Below are 24,316 nucleotides of genomic sequence, written 5' to 3'. Positions count from 1 at the left end.
GATTCAGACGTTCATTGGAAGATATGACAGTACGGAGAGGGGCAGATGTTGGATCAGACCACCACCTGCTATTGGCAAAGCTTAAGCTCTGACTCAGAAAACATGAGACCAGATCACATACAAGAAGAAAATTCGAGGTGAATGCACTTGATGGGGAAAAGAATGAGGAATTCAAACTACAATTGCGTAATAGATTCCAACCGCTTAATGAGCTCGAGGAGGACATAGATGTAGAGTCACATTGGGTAAAGATCAAGAAAGTCTATATAACAACTTGCCACGAGGTATTGGGGGTAAAGAAATCGGAACATAAAGAATGGATAAGTCCAACCACCTTGGACCTTATTGAAAAGAGGAGAACAAGGAAGGAACAAGTGAACACAAGCCGAACAAGGGCTTCAAGACTGGATGCACAAGTGCAGTATCGAGCCATAGCTAAGGAAGTCAAAAGATCTGTGAAGAAAGACAAGGAAGCATTCATGAACAGACTTGCAGAGAAAGCAGAAGCAGCAGCGACAGGAGGACACATGAGGATCCTTTATCAAACTACCAAGACACTTGCTGGAAGATATGGGAAACCAGAGGTACCAGTCAAAGACAAAGATGGGAAAACTATTTTTGGAAAAGAGGCTCAATCTGAACGATGGAGGGAACATTTCAACTGCCTTCTGAACAGACCACCACCAGACAACCAGCCAGAAATTTTGCCTGCAAGGAATGAGTTACAATTAGCTGTTATCCACCATCTATAGCAGAGATTGTGGGTGCCATTAACAAGATGAAAAGGGGGAAAGCTGCTGGACCAGACCAGATTCCACCGGAGGCTCTAAAAGTTGATGCTGTAAGAAATGCTGAGGCCCTGCACCCACTATTTGAGAGAATCTGGAATGACGGGATATTCCCAAAGGATTGGAAGGAAGGACATCTTATCAAGCTTCCAAAGAAAGGGGACCTCAGTAATTGTAATAATTATCGAGGTATCACTCTTCTTTCTATCCCAGGAAAGATTTTCAACCGTATTATTTTAGAGAGAATTAAGAGTGCAACAGATGCTAAACTGCGGGATGAACAGGCAGGTTTCCGGAAAAACCGTTCAACCACCGACCAGACTGCCTCTCTGCGAGTCATAGTGGAACAGTCAACAGAATGGAACTCCTCTTATTGTCAACTTTCTGGATTACGAGAAGGCTTTCGACAGTATTGACAGAGCAACATTGTGGAAAATTCTGGCACATTATGGACTCCCTGAAAAGATAGTAAACCTCATTAAGGAAATGTATGAAGGATTAAGTTGCTGGGTTGTACATGAAGACCAGCTTACTGACAGCTTTGACATTAAGACTGGTGTCAATCAGGGATGCTTGCTCTCACCATTCCTGTTCATCCTTGCCATTGATTGGCTAATGAAAGAAACCTCCAAAGGGCAAAGAAATGGGATACAGTGGACCCCCTGGACACAGTTGGATGATCTGGATTTTGCAGATGATCTGGCTCTTTTGTCCCACACCCAGGACCAGATGCAAGCAAAAACCACAATTATAAACAGCCTCTCGGAATCAATTGGTCTAAGAATTCACCCAGCAAAGTCAAAGGTCTTGAGGATAGGTACGCGTCAAAGGGAGCAGATCAAAGTAAAAGATCAGGAACTCGAAGATATAGATACTTTCTCCTATCTTGGAAGTATAATTGACAAGGATGGAGGCACGGAAGCAGGGGTGAAAGCACGAATAGGAAAGGCACAGGCTTCATTAACATCTTTGAACAGAGTTTGGAGAACTAAAGATGTCTCCCTTCGACTAAAGCTAAGACTTTTCAACTCAAATGCGAAGTCTGTCCTACTGTATGGATGTGAAACTTGGAACGCATCACAGGCATGTATAAGGAAGGTACAGATTTTCGTAAATAGGTGCATACGTAAGCTACTCAGAATAAAATGGATGGATAGAATAAAAAATGAAGAAGTATGGAAAAGAACACAGTAGAAACCAGTGGGAGAGGAAATAGGAAGAAGACGATGGAGGTGGATTGGACACACGCTTAGAAAGAACGACTCCACTATAACAAAGAAAGTATTGGACTGGAACCCTCAGGGCAGAAGATCAAGGGAAGGCCACGAGGAACATGGAGAAGAATTAAAGAAGCTGATATACAGAGAAGTGGTAAGACCTGGAATGAGATTAAAAAGTTAGCTCAAGATAGAGAAGGATAGAAACTGTTTGTCTGTGGCCTATACCCTGACCCAGGGTGAAAAAGGCAATGATGATGATGATAAGAATAATCCTTTTTTTTTAGTGAACAAAATAGCAGCAGATATAGTTTCAAAACTACTATTTATTGATATTGTTGATCAGTTATTTATTGCTATTATAAATAATTTTTTTGAAAACCATTTTGTCTCCCATCCTTCAGTTTGGCCTCCTCTTGTGGGTGCTCACATATGTGGGAGCTTGGTTCAATGGAATGACTTTGATCATACTTGGTAGGTTTTCTCATTTAAAAAAAAATGTGCAGAATTGTTTTCAATTTTGTGTTTTGTCTTCCTTATATCCCCACCGTCTGTTACAATTGATGGTTCGTGCTTAATGACCTCCTGATGCTATGCGTGGCAAGCTATTGACATGGCTGCCCTTTTTATTATAATCTCACAGTACGGGTCACAAGTTATTTAATCAATATACAGTGCATAAAAAATTGAAAAATTTGGCAGTTATTGCATAATTTGTTGTAACTAGTCTAACAAACATTTAGGCTCTACATCTTTCTATTTTTTGACTCAACAATATTAAAAATATTCTTTTTTGTTTGTGTTTTATCTTGTCCCTGTCACTGCTCGATAACCATGAACCATCGCTCAATTATACGACGGATAAGAAGTCATAATTTTGAATAACCAGCTTATTCAAAGAGAAGAACAAACTGTACCTGTTTGGATAGACATAGCAAAGGATTCGACACAGTAAGGAAGGACTAAAACTTAAACTCAACCTAATTAGAGTGAACAGCAATGTGAAGAAATGGATTTCACAATATCTTAACAACTGGAAAGCAAGGATATATATAGGTGGAATGCACAGCTGCAAGAAAATCCTTAAACAGGGAGTTCCTTAAGGAGGCATTCTAAGTCCAAGACTCTTTCTAATCATTGTCAGTGACATCGTAAAGGATCTTTCAGGCAATGTACAGGGAGCCATGTATTCACAGCTGCAAGAAGATCCTTAAACGGTGAGTTCCTTAAAGAGTCCAACACTCTTTCTAATCTTTGTCAGTGACATCATAAAGGATCTTCAACGCAATGTATCAGAAAACTAGACAACACATTGGCTCATCAAAATAAAGTAGGCTAAAACCACCTACCCCATCTTTAGCCTTTTTCCCAAGGACCAAAGAATAACATTGAAAATTAATGGCCATTCACTTCCCCAAGAAAATAGCCCCACATACCTTGGAGTCACCTTTGACGGAAGATTGACCTGGAAATCACACACAAGAAGTAAAGTTGAGGCTCAACCTTATGAAGAAATGTTTCAATACTTCGTAAGATTTACACTGTGTAACATGTTGTCACCATAATATAAGTTCGTTTCAACACTAAGGTTTGTTAAAGGTCCGAGCATAGATAGTATTTTAAATATATCAAACAAACAAGTTTATATACAGGTTAACACGAGTACTTTAATATAACAGTGCATACACGATATCAATAGAAGAGTAGGAATACAACTGACTATACTAATACTACTAGATATAATATAGGTTGGACAGGACGCTACAGAGAGAGAGAGGGTACAATACATTCCATTGTCAGGTGTGACAGATGGGTACCAGAGAGAATGGTCATGATTAATTACTTTTATAGAGAAGTTGGATATGTACTACAAGGATATGTGCTACATGTGTATAACACGTAACACACTGGAAGGACCAGGTCAGTTCTTGAATATGGAATAACTGCAGCCAGATCAAACTTTAATAAAGTCGGCAGGATTCAAAATCAAGCATGTAGAATTATCACAGGAGGCATAAGATCCACTTCAATCCAATAACTTGAATCAACGTCCCACCTCAACTCCATTGAGGATGGTCATAAAATCAAGGTATTGACACAGGCAGCCAAATGTAGAAGATTTCCTGACCATCCAATTAACACAAGAATCCGTCAACAAAAGGAAGACTACAGAGGAAGAGCCTCACTCATCAAGCTGGAGAAAGAATACAGAATTGACAGACTGAAACTGAAGGAAATCATTACTCATTCCAGAATTCCTATCTGGAAAAATCATAGCCTGCCACAAATATGCCCCACGACTCCACAAATCGAGAGGAAAGACACTCAGTTCCAAGATGAGAGAAGACATTGCATACTGCAATACCTGGACACAAAATTTCCAGGAGATGTCTGGACTAGAGTGTACACTGATGGCTCTCCTGAAGATGCTATACAGAATGGAGGAGCAGGGATATACATTAAATTATCCAACCGGCATAGAGGACAAATTCTTTACAGCAACAGGGCTACATTCTACCAACTACAGAGCTGAAGTAGAGGCATTAAGATAAGCTACAACTTGTCTTGAAAATAATCCAAACACAACACAGGATAGTAATCCTGACTGAAGCTCCTTTGGTTCAGAAGCTACAGACCTCTGATCTCAAAGATAGAGAAATTGAAGATCTACTATGCAGGTCCCATCGTGTCGTCCTTCAATGGATACCATCTCACTAGAGGTAATGAAGTTGTAGATGCACTTGCTAAGGAAGGAACAAGATTGCTACAAGAGGATGATGCTTCATCATATGAAGAAACAAAGAACATCATAAGCTCCCTCTTCTTGACTTGTTGGATTGAGCAGCATCTAAACTATAACAAAAATTACCCATTTTATCAGTTGACCAGACAAGAGCAAGTCATAACCTTTAGGATGCGAACTGGTCATAATAGATAAAACCACCAACTCCATACCAAATTCAAGGTGGGAACAAGTCAGTGCCCCTTGGGAACAGGAATTATGACAGGTGAACACATCCTACAGAATTGCCCACCCTCTCTGCCCTTAGGAGAAAATACTGGCCACCGACTGCCCCAACCAACTTGAGGAGTAAGGTCCACTGGCGCCTAGAGGACAGCAGCATATCTGGTGGAGAGTAGGCTTACCATGTGATCAAACGTGAAAAAGAAGAAGAATTTTCTATCGTTAAGCCATTAAAGAGGATGGCTATGGAATTGGAATTTCACGATCAATCCTGAGAAAATGGTTATCGAAATACGACAAAGAGATCACCATTGTGGAACGACGTGGTCAGAAAAGGATCCTAGACAACACTGATATGGATATCACCGTTCTTGCAGGTGGTGAAGATTCTGGATATTTAGTAGGATGCCATGCACTATTGTCTGCTCTGCATCATATGGAAAGTAGAGCCTATCATTCTGGGGTATTTGCGGAGGTGTTTGAAGACTAGCTAAAGAACCGTTTGCTGCATTCCTTCGAAGCACCCAGCAGTATTGTATTGGGCAAAGCTACCATTCGGTGTCCCATGATCACTTCAATGGGTAACTTCGACAACTAAAAAAGCTGACATGATTTATGGGCTTAACCAGGCAGTACTTCATGTTCTGACCATTTATCAAAGGCCTAACTATATTCCCTGGTGAAAAGAAACAAACCAGAAATAGTTTTCAAAGCAGACTGACTAATCAGATTTTGTGCAACTTCCCCAATGTCACTGTGAGCACAATCCAATCGAGCTCTTTTGGGCCCAAGTAAAGGGAAAGATTGAGAGGAGGAACACCAAACTTACTCTCACCTACGAGGCAATAATTATATAAAAAGGGAAGACTGGGAAAAGGCATGCTCCAGCCTTCACAAACTGGAGGAAAATTACATTTCATTGATTGAGTGATGCCACAAAATCTTTATATAGTTGTTCCATTTCTCCTTTTCATTATCCTCGTCATCAGATGTGATGATTGTGGTGTGTCCAGTATTCCTTTTTTTGATGTTATTGGTGAACATATGTACATATTTGTGGAAACATTGTATCATAAATTTATATTTTTACCAGTCTACATTAAATTTATATAATCTTCTTTGGCATAAACAGAAGCTAATTCTCAAAATTTTGTAATCAAAATGATTTTGGAGTGCGCAATGTTCACTTTCATTCATATTCATCAGTAATGTGTATTGATAGTTAAAATGTAGATTTCTGATAATTCTGCCCTAACCAACAAAAGGACAGTATCTGGGCTGACCCAGATCCAGCCAGTTTTGCCGCAATCGACACATTTAGTTTTTTCATTCATAACTCTTTAATTCTATTACATAGTGGAAGTCTTCTAACATTAAATAATAGCTGATGATAAATTGCGTTTTTCTGTTAGTCGGCGATTTCATTGACGTAATATGTTGCGTAATATTTTGAGATACTGTTCTTTCTTGGTTAAAGCCAAGCAAATAACTCTACCTGTAACCAACAAAAGGACAGTATCTTATACCACCGTCTCACATACTGTTCACCCTGGTTAACCGCAATACAAAATGCCTCGTCCGTATTCACCAAAAGAACAGTATCTAAGTTAAGAATATAGCAAAATACGAATAACTCGATTGACAAATGTTTCACGTCAGCGAGGGCCAGCACTCGCCATCACGGACGCGTGAGAGGCAAGGCTAAGTGTGTTTGACCTGGCGTGAGGGGATCTTTCGGCTGTGGCGCTCCCTTGCCGAGATCAAACAAGTCGATGAATAAATTATCTCCGTCAAGTTTGTAGGCGTGACTCTGATATAATATTACTACATTAGACTATTCCTCAATCTTTTAGACCCTGACTCCTTTTTCAAGATGAGTCTATTTTTATTAAGCATCATAGCTTTAATTTACGCTTATTGATGATTTTGGCTATCTTGTAAATTAGACTTAATTGTGTATCAGGGTTTGTCATTGTACAACTATATGGGGTGAGGAGTGAGTGATAGTGAATTAAACCTAAGAATAGCTGGAAAATAGGGTATGTCCCCCCCCCCCCCCCCCCGCCCCAACACGTACACACACATCCCTTTTTGTTTTAAAATCAATATCTTCATTGTCATAGGAAACGAAAAGCATGAAATGGAACGAAATCTGTTGGTACATTTACACTGAATGAAATAGGCGAAACCATTCTTACTAAATTTAAAAGGTGCCTAAATTATGAGCTAATATAAGATGAACAGAAAAATTATTTTGTCTTTAGCTATTTCGCCCACAGAGAGTTACAATAGTACAATTTAGATACAACAAGGGAATTAATTAAAAGTTCTGCTATTTTAAATTACGAATTTTGCTTATTTTATTCATTTCTATGTACATAGATTGTATGGTGTGATTCACGTAGCAGCTTGTTATGGAAAGATGTTTATCAATGATGACGCCAAGGTTTTTTGCTTCATTTGAAAATTCTATTGTGCTATTTCCGAGAGTAATAGGTGAATTATTTGCCTTCCACACTTTAAAATCTCAGTTTTACTATCATTTACTATCATTTAATTTTAACTTGTTATGGTACATTCAAGATTTAATCTCATTAAAACAGCTCGAAATTCGTTGTATTAAGAATTGTAAATTACTTAGGGGTACTGAATCATATATTTGCGTATCACCAGCATTAAAATGATAACAGATTGAATCTGGATATCACACTAGAAAGGGGGTGCTTATATACAGAAAAAAGACAGGGCCAAGAACGCACTCCAAAGTTTAGTAAAACTTGTTCTGACTAAATATCATTCACCATGACAGTCAGCCATCGATCCTGTAAATACATTTTTGTATGATGTAAACCGGCAATTCCTTTTATGCCTACGTATTTTCTAGTCTTCTTAACAAAATGTAATGGTCAATGGTGTCAAAGGCAGCTGAAAGATCTTAAAGGCATAATAAATTGATATTGTTAGCATCTGCATTATATAACAAAAGATTTTAAGAAGTGCCGTTTCAGTTCTGTGTTGCTGTTTGTAGGCTGACTGAACTGTTGTTCTTAACATGAGATAATAATTGTGTCAGTACTACCTTCTCCAAAAGTTTGGACAAAAAATAGAAGGATGTGGAAAGTGAGAGATATGAAGACGATGAAAAAGAAAAACACAAAACCCCCCAAAAAACAACTACAAAAAACGCCTGGACAGACAGTCACACCGACACCCATACACACACACAAACGCACACACACACACACACACACACACACACACACACACACACACTAATTAGTTGAAATGAATGAAAAATAAGTATACTTAAGTTAGACGTTTGGTTGAGCATCCGACCAACAAGCAAGGGGATCCGTTTTTTATTGCCAGCTGTATAAAGTTTTGTAATGGTTTTGCTTTCTGTTTTTTTTTTCATTTTTTATTACTTGTTTATAAAGACCCTCTGCCCACCAATCAGCCACTAAATAGCTAGCTTGATATGTTGATCTGGTGGAAAGTAATACGTGAATATTTCAACTTATGTCATAGATTAGATTGATTTTGAACTCAGTGTCTGCAGCAATTTAGTCTTTAATCACGGGCGCATAATTTAGTCAAAAATATAAGAACTGCAATACAAACAGTTGTTAAAAGCAGGTATTTCCACTTTTAACATCCAACGGACGAGGTCAAACTTAGATGTCGCTGGGTCAAGCACACGCGTTGTGGTATGTCACTACTGCTGTCGGATGTGAAGGTCATGCGTTCGATTCTATAGAGAGTATGCGGTTAGACTAAGAGAGTAAGATATAAATATGTGTGTGTGTGTGTGTGTGTGTGGTGTTTATGTGTGTGTTTGTATGTGTGAAAGAAACACGAGGGAGACAAAGAGAGCGAGCGAGACTGGTAGATAAACAAAGGGGGAAAAGGAGGGAGGGGGTGGAGCAAAGAATAGGTAGGGATAGTATAAGAAAGCCCTTCGTTTCAAAAGAAGTCAAAGTCAATCAATGGGAAACATCTTGACCAATGAGATTGCAATTTAAAAAATGGGACTGGTCAAATCATTTGTTGCATTGTTTCCATTTTGAGTCAGATGACAGCTTGAAGAGGAGCGGGTGGGGCTTAATGTGTAATGACTTACATGAAATCATATAATTGAATCTTCTTGTTTGAGCTGCAACGTCGAGTTATTTAGGACCTGCCACTCGTTATCACAACCCCTTGTGGTCAATTGTCAGCTATTAAACTCTCCTCCCCTTTTTCTTTGGGTTCACTCCAGTGACATCTATATATTATTATGAAATCCTAGGTTCACTCACATTGTTTATTGTCTCAAAAGACCCCACCCTTCCTCCCATTCCCAATGAATACACGTTAAAACGCCTCTCTCTCTCTCTCTCTCTCTCTCTCTCTCTCTCTCTCTCTCTCTCTCTCTCTCTCTCTCTCTCTCTCTCTCTCTCTCTCTCTTATTTATTTATTTATTTATTTATTTATTAAAATATATCTCTCTGCATCCATCTCTCTAGCTCTCTGTTTGTTACTGACTCTCTCTCTCTCTGTGTGTGTTTCTCTCTCTCTCTTTCTCTCTCTCTCTCTCTCTCTCTCTCTCTCTCTCTCTCTCTTTCTCTCTCTCTCTCTCTCTCTCTCTCTCTCTCTCTCTCTCTCATGTAAACAACAACGCGATAGAAAGTTACAGTGCTCCTCTATGATGTCGTGTTACGGATGACGTCATTGGCGTTGGCGACTTATGCGTCAACCGATCAAATCGTCACCAACAGTTTCGCATGGTATTGCTCGCCATACGGCGGCATCTTCGTCACGCCACTCGTTGACGCCACCGCATGCTCACGGACACTGTCGATATTTACGGGGCGGAATACGGCCGTCGGAGATACTGTCCTTTTGTTGGTTAACGATGGGGTTGAAATAGGATACTGTTTCAAGCAAATTTTTAATTGCCTCTAATTTCAAAAATATTTGAGTTATGATCATTCTGACAACTTTGTAAGCTTTCCTATGTCCCAGAGATGCGATTTAGTAAAAAATGTGATTTTATGATTTTTTGAGAGATACTGTCCTTTTGTTGGTTAGGGCAGAGTTAAAAATTGCCATTCATTCCTTCATATTCAGGTACTGTATGTATATCACATACGTTTTAATTAACCGAATATTCCATTTTAACATATTCCTTCAAAATGGATAAGCTGAAAATTCTTCATTTTGATACTGGAAATCATCTATGAGTTTCGATCCTTACCAGTTATCGGTTTTAATATAGCTGTAATAAGCGAAGTCCTTTCCTATTGTTTTAAAATTCATTAAAAAATATTTTTATATTTAGCTATAATAATCATTTTGAGCAACAAAGCCATTTATTGTTATTCTCCATTATCTATCGTGAGATTGATTTTATAGCTTTTTCCTTGTTTTTCATTTGCAGTTGTCATCAGTATCTTTACCCTGCCAAAAGTGTATGAAACTTACAAGGTAAGAAACAGATTTTAAATTTCCATGAGGATGTTGATGATAAATATTTAAATTTGATGTAAATCTGCTTCAAAGATTACACTGGCTGCCTGTTTAGAAAAGGGTCAAATTTAAAGCATGTGTATGTGTCCTAGTTATCACTGTCTGGAAAACACTACTCCTCCCTACCTCACAGAACTTTTAATGAAAATTTGACAACCCGATCTTTGTGTTCCACCAATGATATTACGCATTCGTACAAAGACAGGAACAGGGTCCTTTTCTCATTTTGGTCCATCTGTCTGGAACACCATTCCATAGAGTATCTGGAAATCCAAATCGTCTGTGTTCCAAGAAATTCTTGGAAACATTTTCATTTTTGATGTCATGTAATTTCTTCAAAATTATTTTGTGTTGATGTAAAGCGCCAAGAACCTCATGGCTGAGGATACCATGCGCTATAAAAGACAATTATTATTATTATTATATTATTATTATTATTATTATTATTATTATTATTATTATTTATTATTATTATTATTATTATTATTATATTATTATTATTTATTATTATTATTATTATTATTATTATTATTATTATTTATTATTTATTATTATTATTATTATTATTATTATTATTATTATTATTATTTGCTTTCAGGTTCAAATTGACAACTACATTGCTTTGGCAAAATCTCATGTTGACAACGTTATGACAATGTAAGTTTTATATTAAAACCTGTAAATTCCAGGCCAATTGACTGAAATCAACAAGTTTGTCAAATTACAAAGAAAAAAGGAAAAGAAAGATTAAAAAAAAAAAAAATGAAAACAAACTTTGAGCATTTTGGGATGAATGAATACATTACAAGGCTTTAAAACAATATCATAGCACATGTTATGATGGGTAACTTAAAGTGACTATGGCTAAACGATGCTCTTTTAGATTTTCGGTTTCTGAACACATCTCCATGTAGCTATTTTCAGACAGCTGTTGTGAAATTATTTTTTGCATTCTAAACCTGTCATTTTCACTAATCAAAGGAAGTCAATCTGGTCTGAGTGATAAATTTCACTGCCTACATAAATGCCAATTGGCTACACGTTGTAATAGATGATTTAAATTTTATGAAAAACTACAACGCGAAACAATATTTAGAGGCAGTGGTGAAATGTTGTCGAGTCCTGCTGCCTTACTTGTTTTTAGATTATTCAGCAGTTTTCAACGCCTCCTACTGATATATCAATCTCTGGCATAACTGGATGTTTTGTTGTTTTTTGTCCTAATGTTCTATTGTTTTGTTCAAGGGTAAAAGCGGAGCAGAATTGTTTTATAAGTATATTAGCCTTTTCTTTGCTAAACATACATGTGACGTTCTGATCTGATCTCTAAGACTGGGTGGGGATCCTGACCTCCCATAGCGGGCATGGAGGTACATACTGTGTCTTCTATCCCCTTATATCTGTTTTCCAACATGCTTTCTGTCTTTGTCTTGAAATGAGGTTACTTGATTTTGTCCTGGCCCTGGTTGGAGTCTTGGCTGGGAGGGAAACAGTCAAATGCATAGTTATTGTTTTGGGAGATGATATTTTTTTCTTTGTAAATCATCTCACTGTTATGTATTATTATATTTGTTATTTTTAGTGTATAATGTAAGCATTTGAGTGTATTCCTCTCTGTTGGATTTTGTGCTTGTGCCCGGATGAGACTTATAGGTGATCTCAAACTAAGTACATTGGTCGTATGCTCTTGGAATCTACATCTGATCCCTATTTGTTCCCAGTTCCCCTTTGTCTTACCTTTTCTTGGGTGCTTTAATTGTAATTCTAGAACTTTTTACTATTCATTTTCTTCCTTTTTACTGGCGCTGATATGACCTAAATGTGTTGCAAGCGCCGAAAAACCCTTAAAAACAAAAACAAAAAACAGATCTCTAAGAGGTACAACTCCGAAAGCATCACACTTTTTACTTTTAATAAATTTTCAAAGGTTTTAGTTAATATTCTTGTCAATTAGATTTCATTTCTCTCTGTGTTTATGTTTACATGAGTTGAAGGATGTTATGGTGAACAGAGGATTTAGATGTTGGATGGTATCCCAATTGAACCCTTATTTTCCCTTGTTTTCACTGACTACTGGTTCATTTTGCCTTGGTCATACATGTAGAATGGCTAATATAATCACAGTGAATACAATTATGCCTACAAATAAATTTATGTTTAAAAAAGCTATTCTTGAAATATTCATGAGTGAAAATTTTGTATAAATAAAATATTCACTTTTAAAATCCTATGCACAAAATGATTGTGATATAAAATATGTATAGGTAGAACTTGTAGATCCTTATAAAAAATTATAGAAAGATCTCATCAATGAAAACTCAAATGTCTGTAAGGCGCACTATACATATCTGGTTTCTTTAATGGTCTTGGATGACAAAAAGATGTACTAATTTTGACTGGCTAGAATTCTTTATCTGTGAACCACCTCGTTTCTGTTTGTGGCAATATTGTTTCTATCTAGACTAGCTCGTGCCCCCTGGCAAGAGTTGATAGTGTGTAATGGGATAATTGATGTATTGACAACAATTGGATCTTTATTTTAGACAGTGATGCACTGACCACTTATATTTAGGATTATCTTATCAATTGTAATTTTTCCCACCATGAAATATTTATTTGTCGAATTGTTTTTGTGGTATTTATTTATCAACTGTTGTCGATTCATTCATTTAGTCCTTGATTTAATTAATTAATTTTGTTTAATAACCCATTCAGATTTCTTCATTCATATATTTTCTTAATACTGACTATGAATTCTGTTCAAACTATGTCTTATTTGTTGCAGTGCCCAGAGCAAACTCCCGTTCCTGAAAAAGAAGGAAAAGGCTCAGTGAGAAGTCTGTATTGTCGTGTCCCCAACCCTCTTGATGCTTCATCCAAGGCTACATGCAGGATGAAGATCTGCCTGCCATCTTCCCAAAATTTTGAAACTTTTATGTGTATGGAAGGAAGGATTTTTTCCACATTTTTAACAGAAGTCTCATAACTCAATGGTGTTAGTGCCCAACTACATCATATTTTATAAAGTTTTCATCTCTTTTCTTGATGTTAACAGCATCACAGAGAAAATATTTGATGTGCAAAATATCGCCGCTTTTGTATGTTTCAAATGAGTATTTTTCTCTTTCATGTATGGCTGTGTTAGTAGTTATAATTAATAATTGATCAGAATGAAAGTGTTTCATCAATGTTTTCAATGTATTTTGTCCTTTCAGATTCAACATCAATCTCTTACACTGAATATGACATTTGCCCTATATATCTTATTATCCTTTACTATTTCTTCAACTGCTTCCCTTGCTCATTTCTTTTCTTTTGTCGAATTTTTAACATGACATATATAGATACGTTTTTAGATTCATATGTATTCATTGATTTAACTTTTCTCCTTAAAAATCAATATCAATCAAAACTGTGTGATGCTTGTAATTGTTTTCCCAAGCATGCTTCCTAGATTTATACAATTAATTGCAATTTGGTATTAGTTGATTTTAATGAGAGATATGGATGCAAGTTGTGTTGGTAAATGAGTAATTATATACGTTCTTGATATATTATTGTCTTTTTAGACTGTATAAATAAATAAATAGAAATGAGAAGAGCGCGCCACCACATACGATTGTGAAATAAAATCTAGATTTTTTAAAGATTAAATTTGGAATGACAGTGAGGTTCAGAGAAATCAGATTGGACCTCCAGTAAACAAGAAAGAAAAGTGAAAGGTAGATATTAACCAAGACCACGTTTATACTAATGGGTTATTTTTATTTAACAATATTTTTCTTTTGTTGTTGCACTTGATATATCTGGGTGGGGATCCTGACCTCCCATAGCGGGCAGGGAGGTCCATACTGTGTCTTCTATCCCCTTATATCTGTTTTCCAACATGCTTTCTGTCTTTGTCTTGAAATGAGGTTACTTGATTTTGTCCTGGTCCTGGTTGGAGTCTTGGCTGGGAGGGAAACAGTCAAATGCATAGTTATTGTTTTGGGAGATGATATTTTTTTCCTTGTAAATCATCTCTCTGTTATGTATTATTGTATTTGTTATTTTTAGTGTATAATGTAAGCATTTGAGTGTATTCCTCTCTGTTGGATTTTGTGCTTGTGTCCGGATGAGACTTATAGGTGATCTCAAACTAAGTACATTGGTGGTATGCTCTTGGAATCTACATCTGATCCCTATTTGTTCCCAGTTCCCCTTTGTCTTACCTTTTCTTGGGTGCTTTAATTGTAATTCTAGAACTTTTTACTATCCATTTTCTTCCTTTTACTGGCGCTGATATGACCTAAATGTGTTGCAAGCGCCGTAAAACCCTTAAAAACAAAACAAACAGCACTTGATATATCACTTAGTATTGTACGAGAATTAGCCACGGAGATATTCCCAGAAATTTTATGTCCAGATTGTAGGCATTACAGCAGAAAAAAGCACTTAGATGGATGTAGATAGTATTTAGTATGATATAATACTGATTTTAAAAAAAAATGATCAAACCCACAATTTTCGCTCATAATGTTCTTGAATATTAACATTTCACTGTTATATATGTGTTATCGTATCGCTTTTGTTTTTTGTTTGTTTTGGTGTGTTTTTTTTTCTTCTTTTGGTTTTTTTTTTTTTTTTGTTATATTTATTGGCTAAGGTACTTCTCTGTTTTCATTAAGATTTATTTTTCTTTGCCTGCGCATTATGTGCAAAATTATAATGATCTCAATAACTGAGTGATTGTGACCCAGATTTATAAGTCAAATCTAAACATGAAATGGTGGTTGTATCACTGTTTTTGAAATTTGTTTCAAAATTAAAAATTGCATGGTTATCTTTATCTTGAGTTTACACGGATCGACAAATTCAAGCTGAATATAAGAATGTGAAGTTAAGTCACTCGTTTAATCTTTCCCCCCCCCCCCCCCCCCCCCCCCCCCCCCCTCTCTCCCTCTCTCTCTCTCTCTCTCTCTCTCTCTCTCTCTCTCTCTCTCTCTCTCTCTCTCTCTCTCTCTCTCTCTCTCTCTCTCTCTTTTAAATGACGCTATCAGTTCACATTTGTGCTTTTCATCAATATTGCACATTATATGATTTCTGTTTGTATGCCATTCGTTTAATGTATCTGTGTCAAGGCTTTATTTTTACATATCATGAGGTATCTATTCTTTGTTTTCTCTTCAAGGACAGGTTACCGGTATGTTGGGCTTTATTTTGCTTTTGTTAGTTGTTTTTTTTTCTTTTTCTGTATTATTATTTATTTATTAGTTTATTTTTTAAGGTTGGGAGGTTTACTATATAAATACGGGAATATCAAAACAAAAGATTTTTTTAATGGAAATGCCATCATAGAATTGTCTCCATGGCGCATCTTTTACTCGAAGAGATTAAAATTTAAATGGGGGGGGGGGGGGCAGAGGAAGAGAGATGAGAGGGTACTCAAAGTCCAGGGTAAGGTAAATATTTTTTTAAAACCCCGTAATTATTTGGATTGGGCAAAGCTGCACTTGTGTAAAAGTAAAATATAAAATCGAACCAGCACTGTTTATATGTGATACAGATCTTTTCTAGTCCTAAGCATGAAATAATGGTGATGATTTACAGGATTCAATGACAGCCCATTTCAAATATTTGTGCCTCTGAATAATGTTTTATGTACAGATTTTGGTTTGTAAAATTGTTGATTTATGCAAAATTTTTGTTAAAAACACTGGATGTATCATAAATGGATAAGATGGGTTAGGTCTATCTACCATATTTATCTTCTGGTCTTTTTTTATTTTTTATTTCTAAACAAATACTCCAAATTTATAACTTGTGGGTAATGCATTTTGTGTGCACTACATGATAATATGATATTAGTAAGTTAATCATTGACTCCAAATGTTTATGCCCCTTAGTTCATGTCAAAATTGAATAAAACACAGTCTATTTTTACCCCCAGTTTATCAGAGTTGGGTGGGATTGTTTGAAAGTTCATTGGGTGGATACATCTATGTGTGACATTTTAAAAAGTCTTGCTTCTGACTGCTTTTTTGTGTGAATTTATTCACATTACAATAAAATGGATTATAAATGTAGACATGTAGTGTTCTGTTTAAATTTTAAAAATTTTGTTTTTGGATTTTTGCTCTCTTTGGCTTTCCTCCATCTTCATTTTTACTAGTTACTAGCACTGAAATGACTTTCAAGTGTTGCAAGCACCGTAAAATACCCCCACCTTGTTAGAATTAAATTTGTCTATCCAGTCCAGTCACTGACCCCGCCTTATCAAGTCAATCAACGTGGCAATGCAGTGTGTGCACAATAAACAATGGGCGTGAGTCTTGTGTGATTGGTTAGTTTACACAATGCGATAGACACCATCCAATCCACAGAATATTCTATTGTCCAAAGCCTACCACTTATTTTATTATTGCTCTCATTGAGCATACCTAGGCTATTGTTTTCAATTAAGGTAAAGGTCTGGGTGGGGTTGCTGGCCTCCCATAGTGGGCAGGGAGGTACTTAGAGTGCCTTCTATCCCCCTATATCTGTTTTCCAACCTGCTTTCTGTCTTTGTCTTGGAATGAGACTACTTGGTTTTGTCCTGGCCCTGACCGGATACCCTGGCCCTGACCGGATACCCTGGCTGAGAGGGAAACGGTCAAATGCATAGTTATTGTTTGTATTATTATATTTGTTTTAAATTTATAGTGTAAGCATTTGAGTGTATTCCTCTTAGTCTTAGTGGGGACCTGTGCTTGTGTCTGGATGAGACTTGGGAAATCTCAAATAAGTACATACTTTGATAGTGTGCTCTTGGAATCTACATCTGTTTCCTATTTGAACCAATTCCCCTTTGTCTTGCCTTTTCTTGGATGCTTTAATTGAAATTCTAGAACTTTTTACTATCCAATTTTCTTCCCTTTTTACTGGCGCTGATATGACCTTAATGTGTTGCAAGCGCCGTAAAATCCTTAAAAACAAACAAACAATAAGGTAAAGGTAAGTCTTTGGATGAGCATTTGGATATGGAAGTCGGAAATGACATGACTGACGATCAAATCATCAACAGTGTGGCATCAACATCACAACTGAATGAGGATATTAATTGAAAACGATTATTGATTAGGAGCCGCCTATCAAAATCAAGAAAGAGTAAGTGCATACAGTAACATTCCTCTGAATTTTAAATTAGAGAAATTGGCTCAGTAATCAAGCTGTGCGAAAATCTGTTCCATGTAATGAAAAAGATTAACAGCAAATAAATAAATAAAACAAAAAAGTAAACACGTGTAGACGTGCCTGTGATATGTTGCAATTTTCATTCACGAGCGCATACAATTTTTATTATCAAATAAGTATCCTCGGATTTAAATTTCGTGATCCTGTGGACAAAGCCGTGGTTTCTAACAATTGATGTTATAGACAGGACCGCTGGAGTTATTCTACTGACGTATCTCTGAAGCTGAATCTTCCTTTAATGTCCACCGTCACTCATGAAGATATTGACATGAACAATATAACATTAAAGTGAAAATTCAGCAGTGATCTTCAGATTTTACTGTTTTGAGAAAATCACCATTGAAGATTTCGATCCCATAAAATGTCCAATTACTCGAATACTACTATTCAATATTTTTTTTCAAAACTTTCTGTGTGGAATGATAATCAATCGTACTTGACGATGATATTCATAAAAGAAAGCAACAAATACATTACAGAATTCTCTTATTTTATTAAAAACAAGTGGGTTGGCCGAGTTGTCCTTATTTAAACAGCATCACTGAGCAACGAATTTACATTATATAATAAGGGCTACCCCACCCAATTTGCACATCAGGCCATCCCTATTAAATGGGCTATCCCATCTTACACATGGACATGTATGTTGCGAAATAATGGGCTGTCCCTCTCACACATGCAGTCAATTTAATCAATTTTCCTACATTAAACACATGTCTATTGCCTTAAATTATATGTTTTATGCGTCTAAACACATTACACTGACAATTGAAAGCAAAACATTATCTGATATGATGGCATTGTTGTTTGGTGGGGAGTTTTCTTCATTCAGTCGTGAATTCGACATGTCTCGTGTTGAAGCCATGTATACATTGTTTTCGGCTAAAACACAAGCAGTTTATACCGATAGCGAAGCAAATAAACGAAATTGATGCTTGAAACCTTTTCAAGCGGTAGGGCAACGGCCACTTTTGACCCCTATGTAATTATTAAAAAAAACCGAAAAATCTGGGATAGCCCACTTGTCCTAAAAAGCGTCCAATTGTGTCATCTGCAAAAAGGCGGACTTTAGACTCGAGAGCATCTGTCTGGCCATTATATATAAAAAAAAAAGAGAGCGGGACCAAGCACTGAGCTTTGAGGAACACCAAATTTGGATGATTCACCGTTGATGATCACTGTTTGGGTACGGCCTTTCAGGAAGTTGTCAATCCATCTGTTGATGTTTCCGTTTATCCCATATTTTCGAAGCTTGTGGCACAATATTTTGTGGTCATCTTTGTCAAAGGCCTTGGAGAAGTCCATTATGAGTACATCAGTTTGTTGGCCCTTCTCAAGACTTTAAAACGTCATCAATAACGCTGATTAATTGTGTTTCACATGAGCGCCTGGACCTAAAACCATGTTGGGGTTCATATAGGATATCATGCCTATTTCATTATCTGGCTGACAATATGTGCTCACTAAGCTTGCTTGAGATACAAGTGAGAGACACTGGGAGGTAATTTGAAGGGATCGTTCTGTCCTTTTTTTATAAATGAAAGCTACATTAGCTGTTCTCCAATCCTCTGGGACTTCACCAGTGTCGAGTGATCTCTGAAAAATAAAACGAAGGCAGGGTGCTACGCAGTCTGCAAGCGCAAAACTCTTGCTTGGATGTTGTCTGGTCCACTAGCCTTCGGAAAATATTTGAATTTTTGCCAAAGTTGCTTAGTGCTAAGTGTTAACATGTTTAAAATCTCTTTAGCTGTTTCAGTAATTTAATTTCTCAGACCTCCTCCTATCTGCTTATCTGTAGAGAGGGATTTTTTTCTGTTTCTGTATATTCTTTTTCGGGTTCATGTCAATCTCAATTATAACTGCATCATGGTCTGAGATGCCTGGGAAGACACCGCCATGGTTTATAAGACCGGGATTATTGGTGGTCATTAAATCTAAAGTGTTGCCCGTGCGAGTTGGCTCCTCAGTGAGCTAAGTGAGCGCACTGTCCTCTAAGATTAATATTAAAAAAAACATTGTGTAGCTGTGCAAAAGGTGTGTTTCCTTTTAATGTTTTAGTTTTCCAGTCACAACCCGGGAAGTTAAAATCTCCAATTATGAAGATGTCATTGGTGATGGTATTTATTTTCATCATGCAATTTTTGAATATCTCCAAGCTTTCTTCATCGCTCACATTGGGTCGATAGTAGAAGCATTCATATGTAAAGTGTCTTGGAACCTTTAATTTCGATTTTGACCCATATCATCTCACACGTTCCATCCAGTTCTGGAACTAACGAGATTATGTAATGCTGGCTGATGGCAATAAAAACACACAAAAATGTAGCATAATTTGCTAACTCACCCAAAACAAATTGCTATTAATACAATAATAGCTGGAACAACAATCTCTTGACACCAATGCATGTGCTTTTTGTTTTTTAAAAACTATACTGAGGTTGGGACTCATTTTAAAAGTCTAATAGCTTTTGTAGGACTGATGATATGGATATATAGATGATGTATTATACTGGGTGTGTTTTTTTAAACTACCCGATAAAGAATTGAAATAGCTAAAAAACAAAACAAAAAATATGTTAGAGACATCTATTTACTAGTCTAGTAAATGACTTGCTAGTATTGAACCTAAGCGAAGTAAGTGACTTGAAAATCAGATTTCATGACCGTTTTCTAGTCTCTGACTAGCTAGTCTCTTGCCTAGAAGTGGGTGTTGTAAGGACGGTGACAAAATCGGCTAACCACACTCTCTAGTACACAATGACAGGAAAGATACCAGCCTTCATACTTTCAAAGCAAAATATTCCAAAGAGGAAATTAGCAACACATCCGGTATAGATGATATTTCGTTCCGTTGCACATTTGAAGTTACTTATGTCATGAAATAAAGACATTGACTGTTGACTGATCGACTACAATGATGTCCAGGTCGAATGTCAATTCTATATTTAGGCCAATGAACGTTCCATTGAAACTTGAACCAATAAAAAAAAAATAAAAAAAAAATAAATAAATAAATAAATAAATAAATAAATCAGTAAGCGTGTTCTGATAGTCAGTTACAATGCCAGCAGAATAACTTTTGTCACCACAATACTTTCTAATCATTTTTTTTTTTTTTGACGCGAGCCTTTGCACTTCGAGTCTTCGTTCACTCGCAACCCGCGAGCTGTTTATTCATTTTTTTTTTTTTTTTACTCACAAAAATGTGTACTTTCGACGATCTGCACTTACCTTACAGTTTTTTAAAGCCAGTGTCAATAGCAGCAGGACACTTTTTGCCTCTATCATTCATAACCGGCCCATTTTCCTTCCAAATCGAATCTCTCAATCTAAAAGTAGCTGCTATCTTGTCGACGCTATGATGTATCCTAGCAACTAGTCTCAGACTAAGCTTGAAGTCTGGCCTCAGCAAAAGACTAAAACTTGGCCAAATTTAATCCGAAGGTACCGAGATTTTAGTCTGGGACTTGCTTAGTCAGCCCACATGAAATCTTATTTTTGTCCTTGACTATAGTCAGAGACCAAACGCAAGTACGCGTTCATGAATACGGGCCCTGGTTTCTGCATAATGTTAAGAAATTATTCAGGTTTTGCGTCATATCAATTTTAACGGCACACAAAATTTGTTTACTGAATTATGACGTTTAGAATAAAACCAGACAAAACGCAGTGCGTGATGGCTAGTGACCGCATAATTTACAAACCAAAAATAGCAGACGACGTAGAAAAACTGAATGTTTGTTACTACATGATTTCAAATGACCTACCAAAGTAAGAAGATTGTACCAACAAGAAAATGTTTTTAAAAAAACCCCTACCAAACGTGAAGTCAATATGTTCGTGATATAAGATCTTAGTAGATGGAGCACCACCTCATTGGGGACTGAATGTGAGAGAGCCTGGCAGATGGATTGGTAGGGGTGGGCCACCTAGGTCACCCTCTTGCAACCATCTCCAAATCAAGATAAGGGAAGTTATGGCGACAGTGTTAACCTTCAAATGCTATAAAACTCGTGGAGAGCATTAAGGACGCGGTTTGATACATTGAGAGAGAATGGAGGATCCTATGTAGAGGTTTAGCTTAAAACGATATGAAGGCCTGTCCTGTGTGTTGATTACATTTTATATAAAAAAACTAGTAGTAGTAGCGTATGGCTACACCTCCAAATTCATGTCGTCAACCCAGCTTCGAAAGTCTTCCTCCACCCTAAGGATGGTCCCATAGCCACCTTCAAGTTTAGTAACTGGACAGTGGAGGACCATGTGATCGCTGGTCTCTGGGGCTGCCGGACATTTCCGGCAGGTATCACTGTTTCCAAGTTTTTTATGCAGTTCTACCATGTCCAGTTAAAAGGCGATTTGAGGAAACCCAGTAGTTGGATCTTTGATGATGTTTCCTCCTCTTGGTGTTTCACTGTTCCACATTTCTCTCCAGTTTTCCTCCACACTGAAGTCTGACATTTTTGTTAGGTGGAAACGTCTTCTCGATTTGAGTCTTGTTGTTGAAGGTGCCCCCTTTATGATTGTTTTTATGGGAGTGTTGTCTGTGGCTTCGTCAATTCTTGCATGCATCCTTTGATTGGCGTCTAAGACTTGAAGGTGCAATGCCGCTCAGTGTTGGGAGCCACTGGGTTGAAGTTGACTTGAGACATCCTGTTATAATTCTCATTGATTCTCTTAATTCGGATGTCAATGTGGTTTACATGTGGGCTCCTCATCCAAACAGGGGCACAGTATTCTCCCACACTATAGCACAGTGCCAAAGCAGACGTTCTCAGTATCTGTGGTGAGGCTCCCCAGGTGGTACTTGCGAGTTTTCTCACCAGGCTGTTTCCTTTTGCGATTTTATTTGCCGTTCCCTCAATGTGTTTGCGATAATTTAGTTGTCTGTCCAATGTAATGCCGAGGTATTTAGGATTGGGGTCTGGGGGTAGTATTGAGTTACCGGCTGTGATCTTCAGTTCTTTTGTTGCCTCTCGATTATTCAAGTGGAAGTTTGTGGATACTGATTTGGTGGTATTCATTTTTAGGTACCACCTATCAAAATATTGTTTCAGGCGAGTGGTGTCTTTACTTAGAACTTCTTCAATCTCTTTCCAGTTTTTCAATTGATAGGCTAAGGCCCAGTCATCAGCTTATCCAAGTTTGAGTGCTTCGCAGTTTGGCATGTCGGAGATATAAACACTGAAGAAAGTTGGTGCTAAAACTGAACCTTGTGGTACCCCCATTTTTAATTTTCCGTGTTTTGCTTTTGTTCTCTCCCAATATGACATGAAATTTACTTGTGTCAGTCATGGTAGACAGCAGTTTCAGCGTCTTTCTACGAGGAATCATTTTTGAGAGCTTTAACATCAGTTCGCCTGTCCAAACAGTGCGTGAGCTGCAGATATGTCTATTAGGACTGCACCAGTCTTCTTTTTCTTCTCAAAGCCTGCTTCAATGTATGAGGTCAGTGCAAGGACCTGTTCACTTGTGCTTCTTTGTGGTCTAAAGCCCGCTTGTTCTGGTGGTATGCAGGGATTTACATATGGGGTGATTCGCTGTAGTACGATTCTTTCCAGGAGTTTGTATAAGCAACAAAGTAGAGATATTGGTCTGTAGCTGGATGGTTGTCATTGGTTTGCCTGGTTTTAATATGGCGATAACTTTGGCATGTTTCCAAATTTGTGGATATGTGCTCTTTTCCATGATGTCTGTCATAGTATTTGCCAGCCAGTCTATTGTTTCTGGCCCAAAGTTAGTAATCATGTCGGTGTATATTCCATCAATGCCAGCAGCTTTTCCAATTTTTTTATTTTCCTTATAGCTACTTTCATTTCATTAATCGCCACAGAAACATATTATGTTTTGGCCACATATAAGTGAGTGATCCCATTTATATTTTATATTAGCTCTAACCATCATTATCGAGCACTTTCGTACCTAAGAGTACCCACCAACACTCATAAATATACGCAGCGGCTATTTTTACAGTCCCGTGAAGATGGTTCTCGGGGCTATTTTTACGGCGTTGTGGTAATAGATTTATAAATAGTAACAGATGGGATGAATCCAGGGCCTTCTAAAAATAGTATCGGGCCTGTCCAACCGAATTGCGCGAGTTCTCTGCTGGGCTTAAAATTTAAAACCCCGCGACCAATTTGATTGTCAACAAAGTTTGTGTGTACACATTACACACCACAGTTACGCTGGATTACCTGTTGATACAATGAATTTATCGCGTCGTTTGTTATTATTTCTGTTCATGGATATATATTCATTGTGATTGCCAATCCCACCATGATGTTTGTTGTGTGTATCTTTAAAATCTAATTTAGCAATTGAAAAATAATTTAAAGGTAATTTAAAAACTATAGTGTCATCTAAGCCATCATCTGCCGTCGAGCGAAACCTTGAACTGTTGCCTTGAGTCAAAACAAAACCGGATGATCTTGTACTTGTACACATCAAAATGAAATTGTCATTGATAGTCTATTCAGTGATGCCAAAACTCCGGTTTCACCTGAAAAAACTCTGGTCTGGAGCAACTGCCGTCAAATTCCGGTGAGGTCAAATTCTTCCAAGGACAGCCCCCCCCCCCCCCCTTCCAACCACCACATCATCATCACTGCCACTAGAATTATAAC

The 24,316-nt window shown here is 37.2% G+C and overlaps 1 protein-coding gene and 1 long non-coding RNA gene across 8 annotated transcripts in view; both read left to right on the top strand.

The window, feature by feature from the left end:
- The window catches only part of LOC144979755 (reticulon-1-A-like), a 43,059-nt gene extending 26,516 nt beyond the window's left edge, over positions 1-16,543 (top strand). For all 7 annotated transcript variants that reach the window (XM_078926827.1, XM_078926796.1, XM_078926766.1 and 4 more), the window contains 4 exons: positions 2,410-2,479; positions 10,390-10,436; positions 11,077-11,135; positions 13,264-16,543. In XM_078926827.1, coding sequence (XP_078782953.1) covers positions 2,410-2,479; positions 10,390-10,436; positions 11,077-11,135; positions 13,264-13,312 — 225 coding nt within the window. In that variant the 3' untranslated portion in view covers positions 13,313-16,543. The remainder of the gene's footprint in view (positions 1-2,409; positions 2,480-10,389; positions 10,437-11,076; positions 11,136-13,263) is intronic.
- A 7,210-nt stretch (positions 16,544-23,753) lies between these two features.
- The window catches only part of LOC144979784 (uncharacterized), a 141,369-nt gene continuing 140,806 nt past the window's right edge, over positions 23,754-24,316 (top strand). The window contains exon 1 of the long non-coding RNA XR_013646769.1: positions 23,754-24,233. This is a non-coding gene — a long non-coding RNA (uncharacterized LOC144979784). The remainder of the gene's footprint in view (positions 24,234-24,316) is intronic.

The sequence above is a fragment of the Berghia stephanieae genome, chromosome 1 (genome assembly GCF_034508935.2).
Source record: "Berghia stephanieae isolate SIO BIC M18660-M18661 chromosome 1, UCSD_Bste_1.3, whole genome shotgun sequence".
Classification (NCBI taxonomy): Eukaryota; Metazoa; Mollusca; class Gastropoda; order Nudibranchia; family Aeolidiidae; genus Berghia; species Berghia stephanieae.
This window is presented reverse-complemented; position numbering and strand designations above follow the sequence as displayed.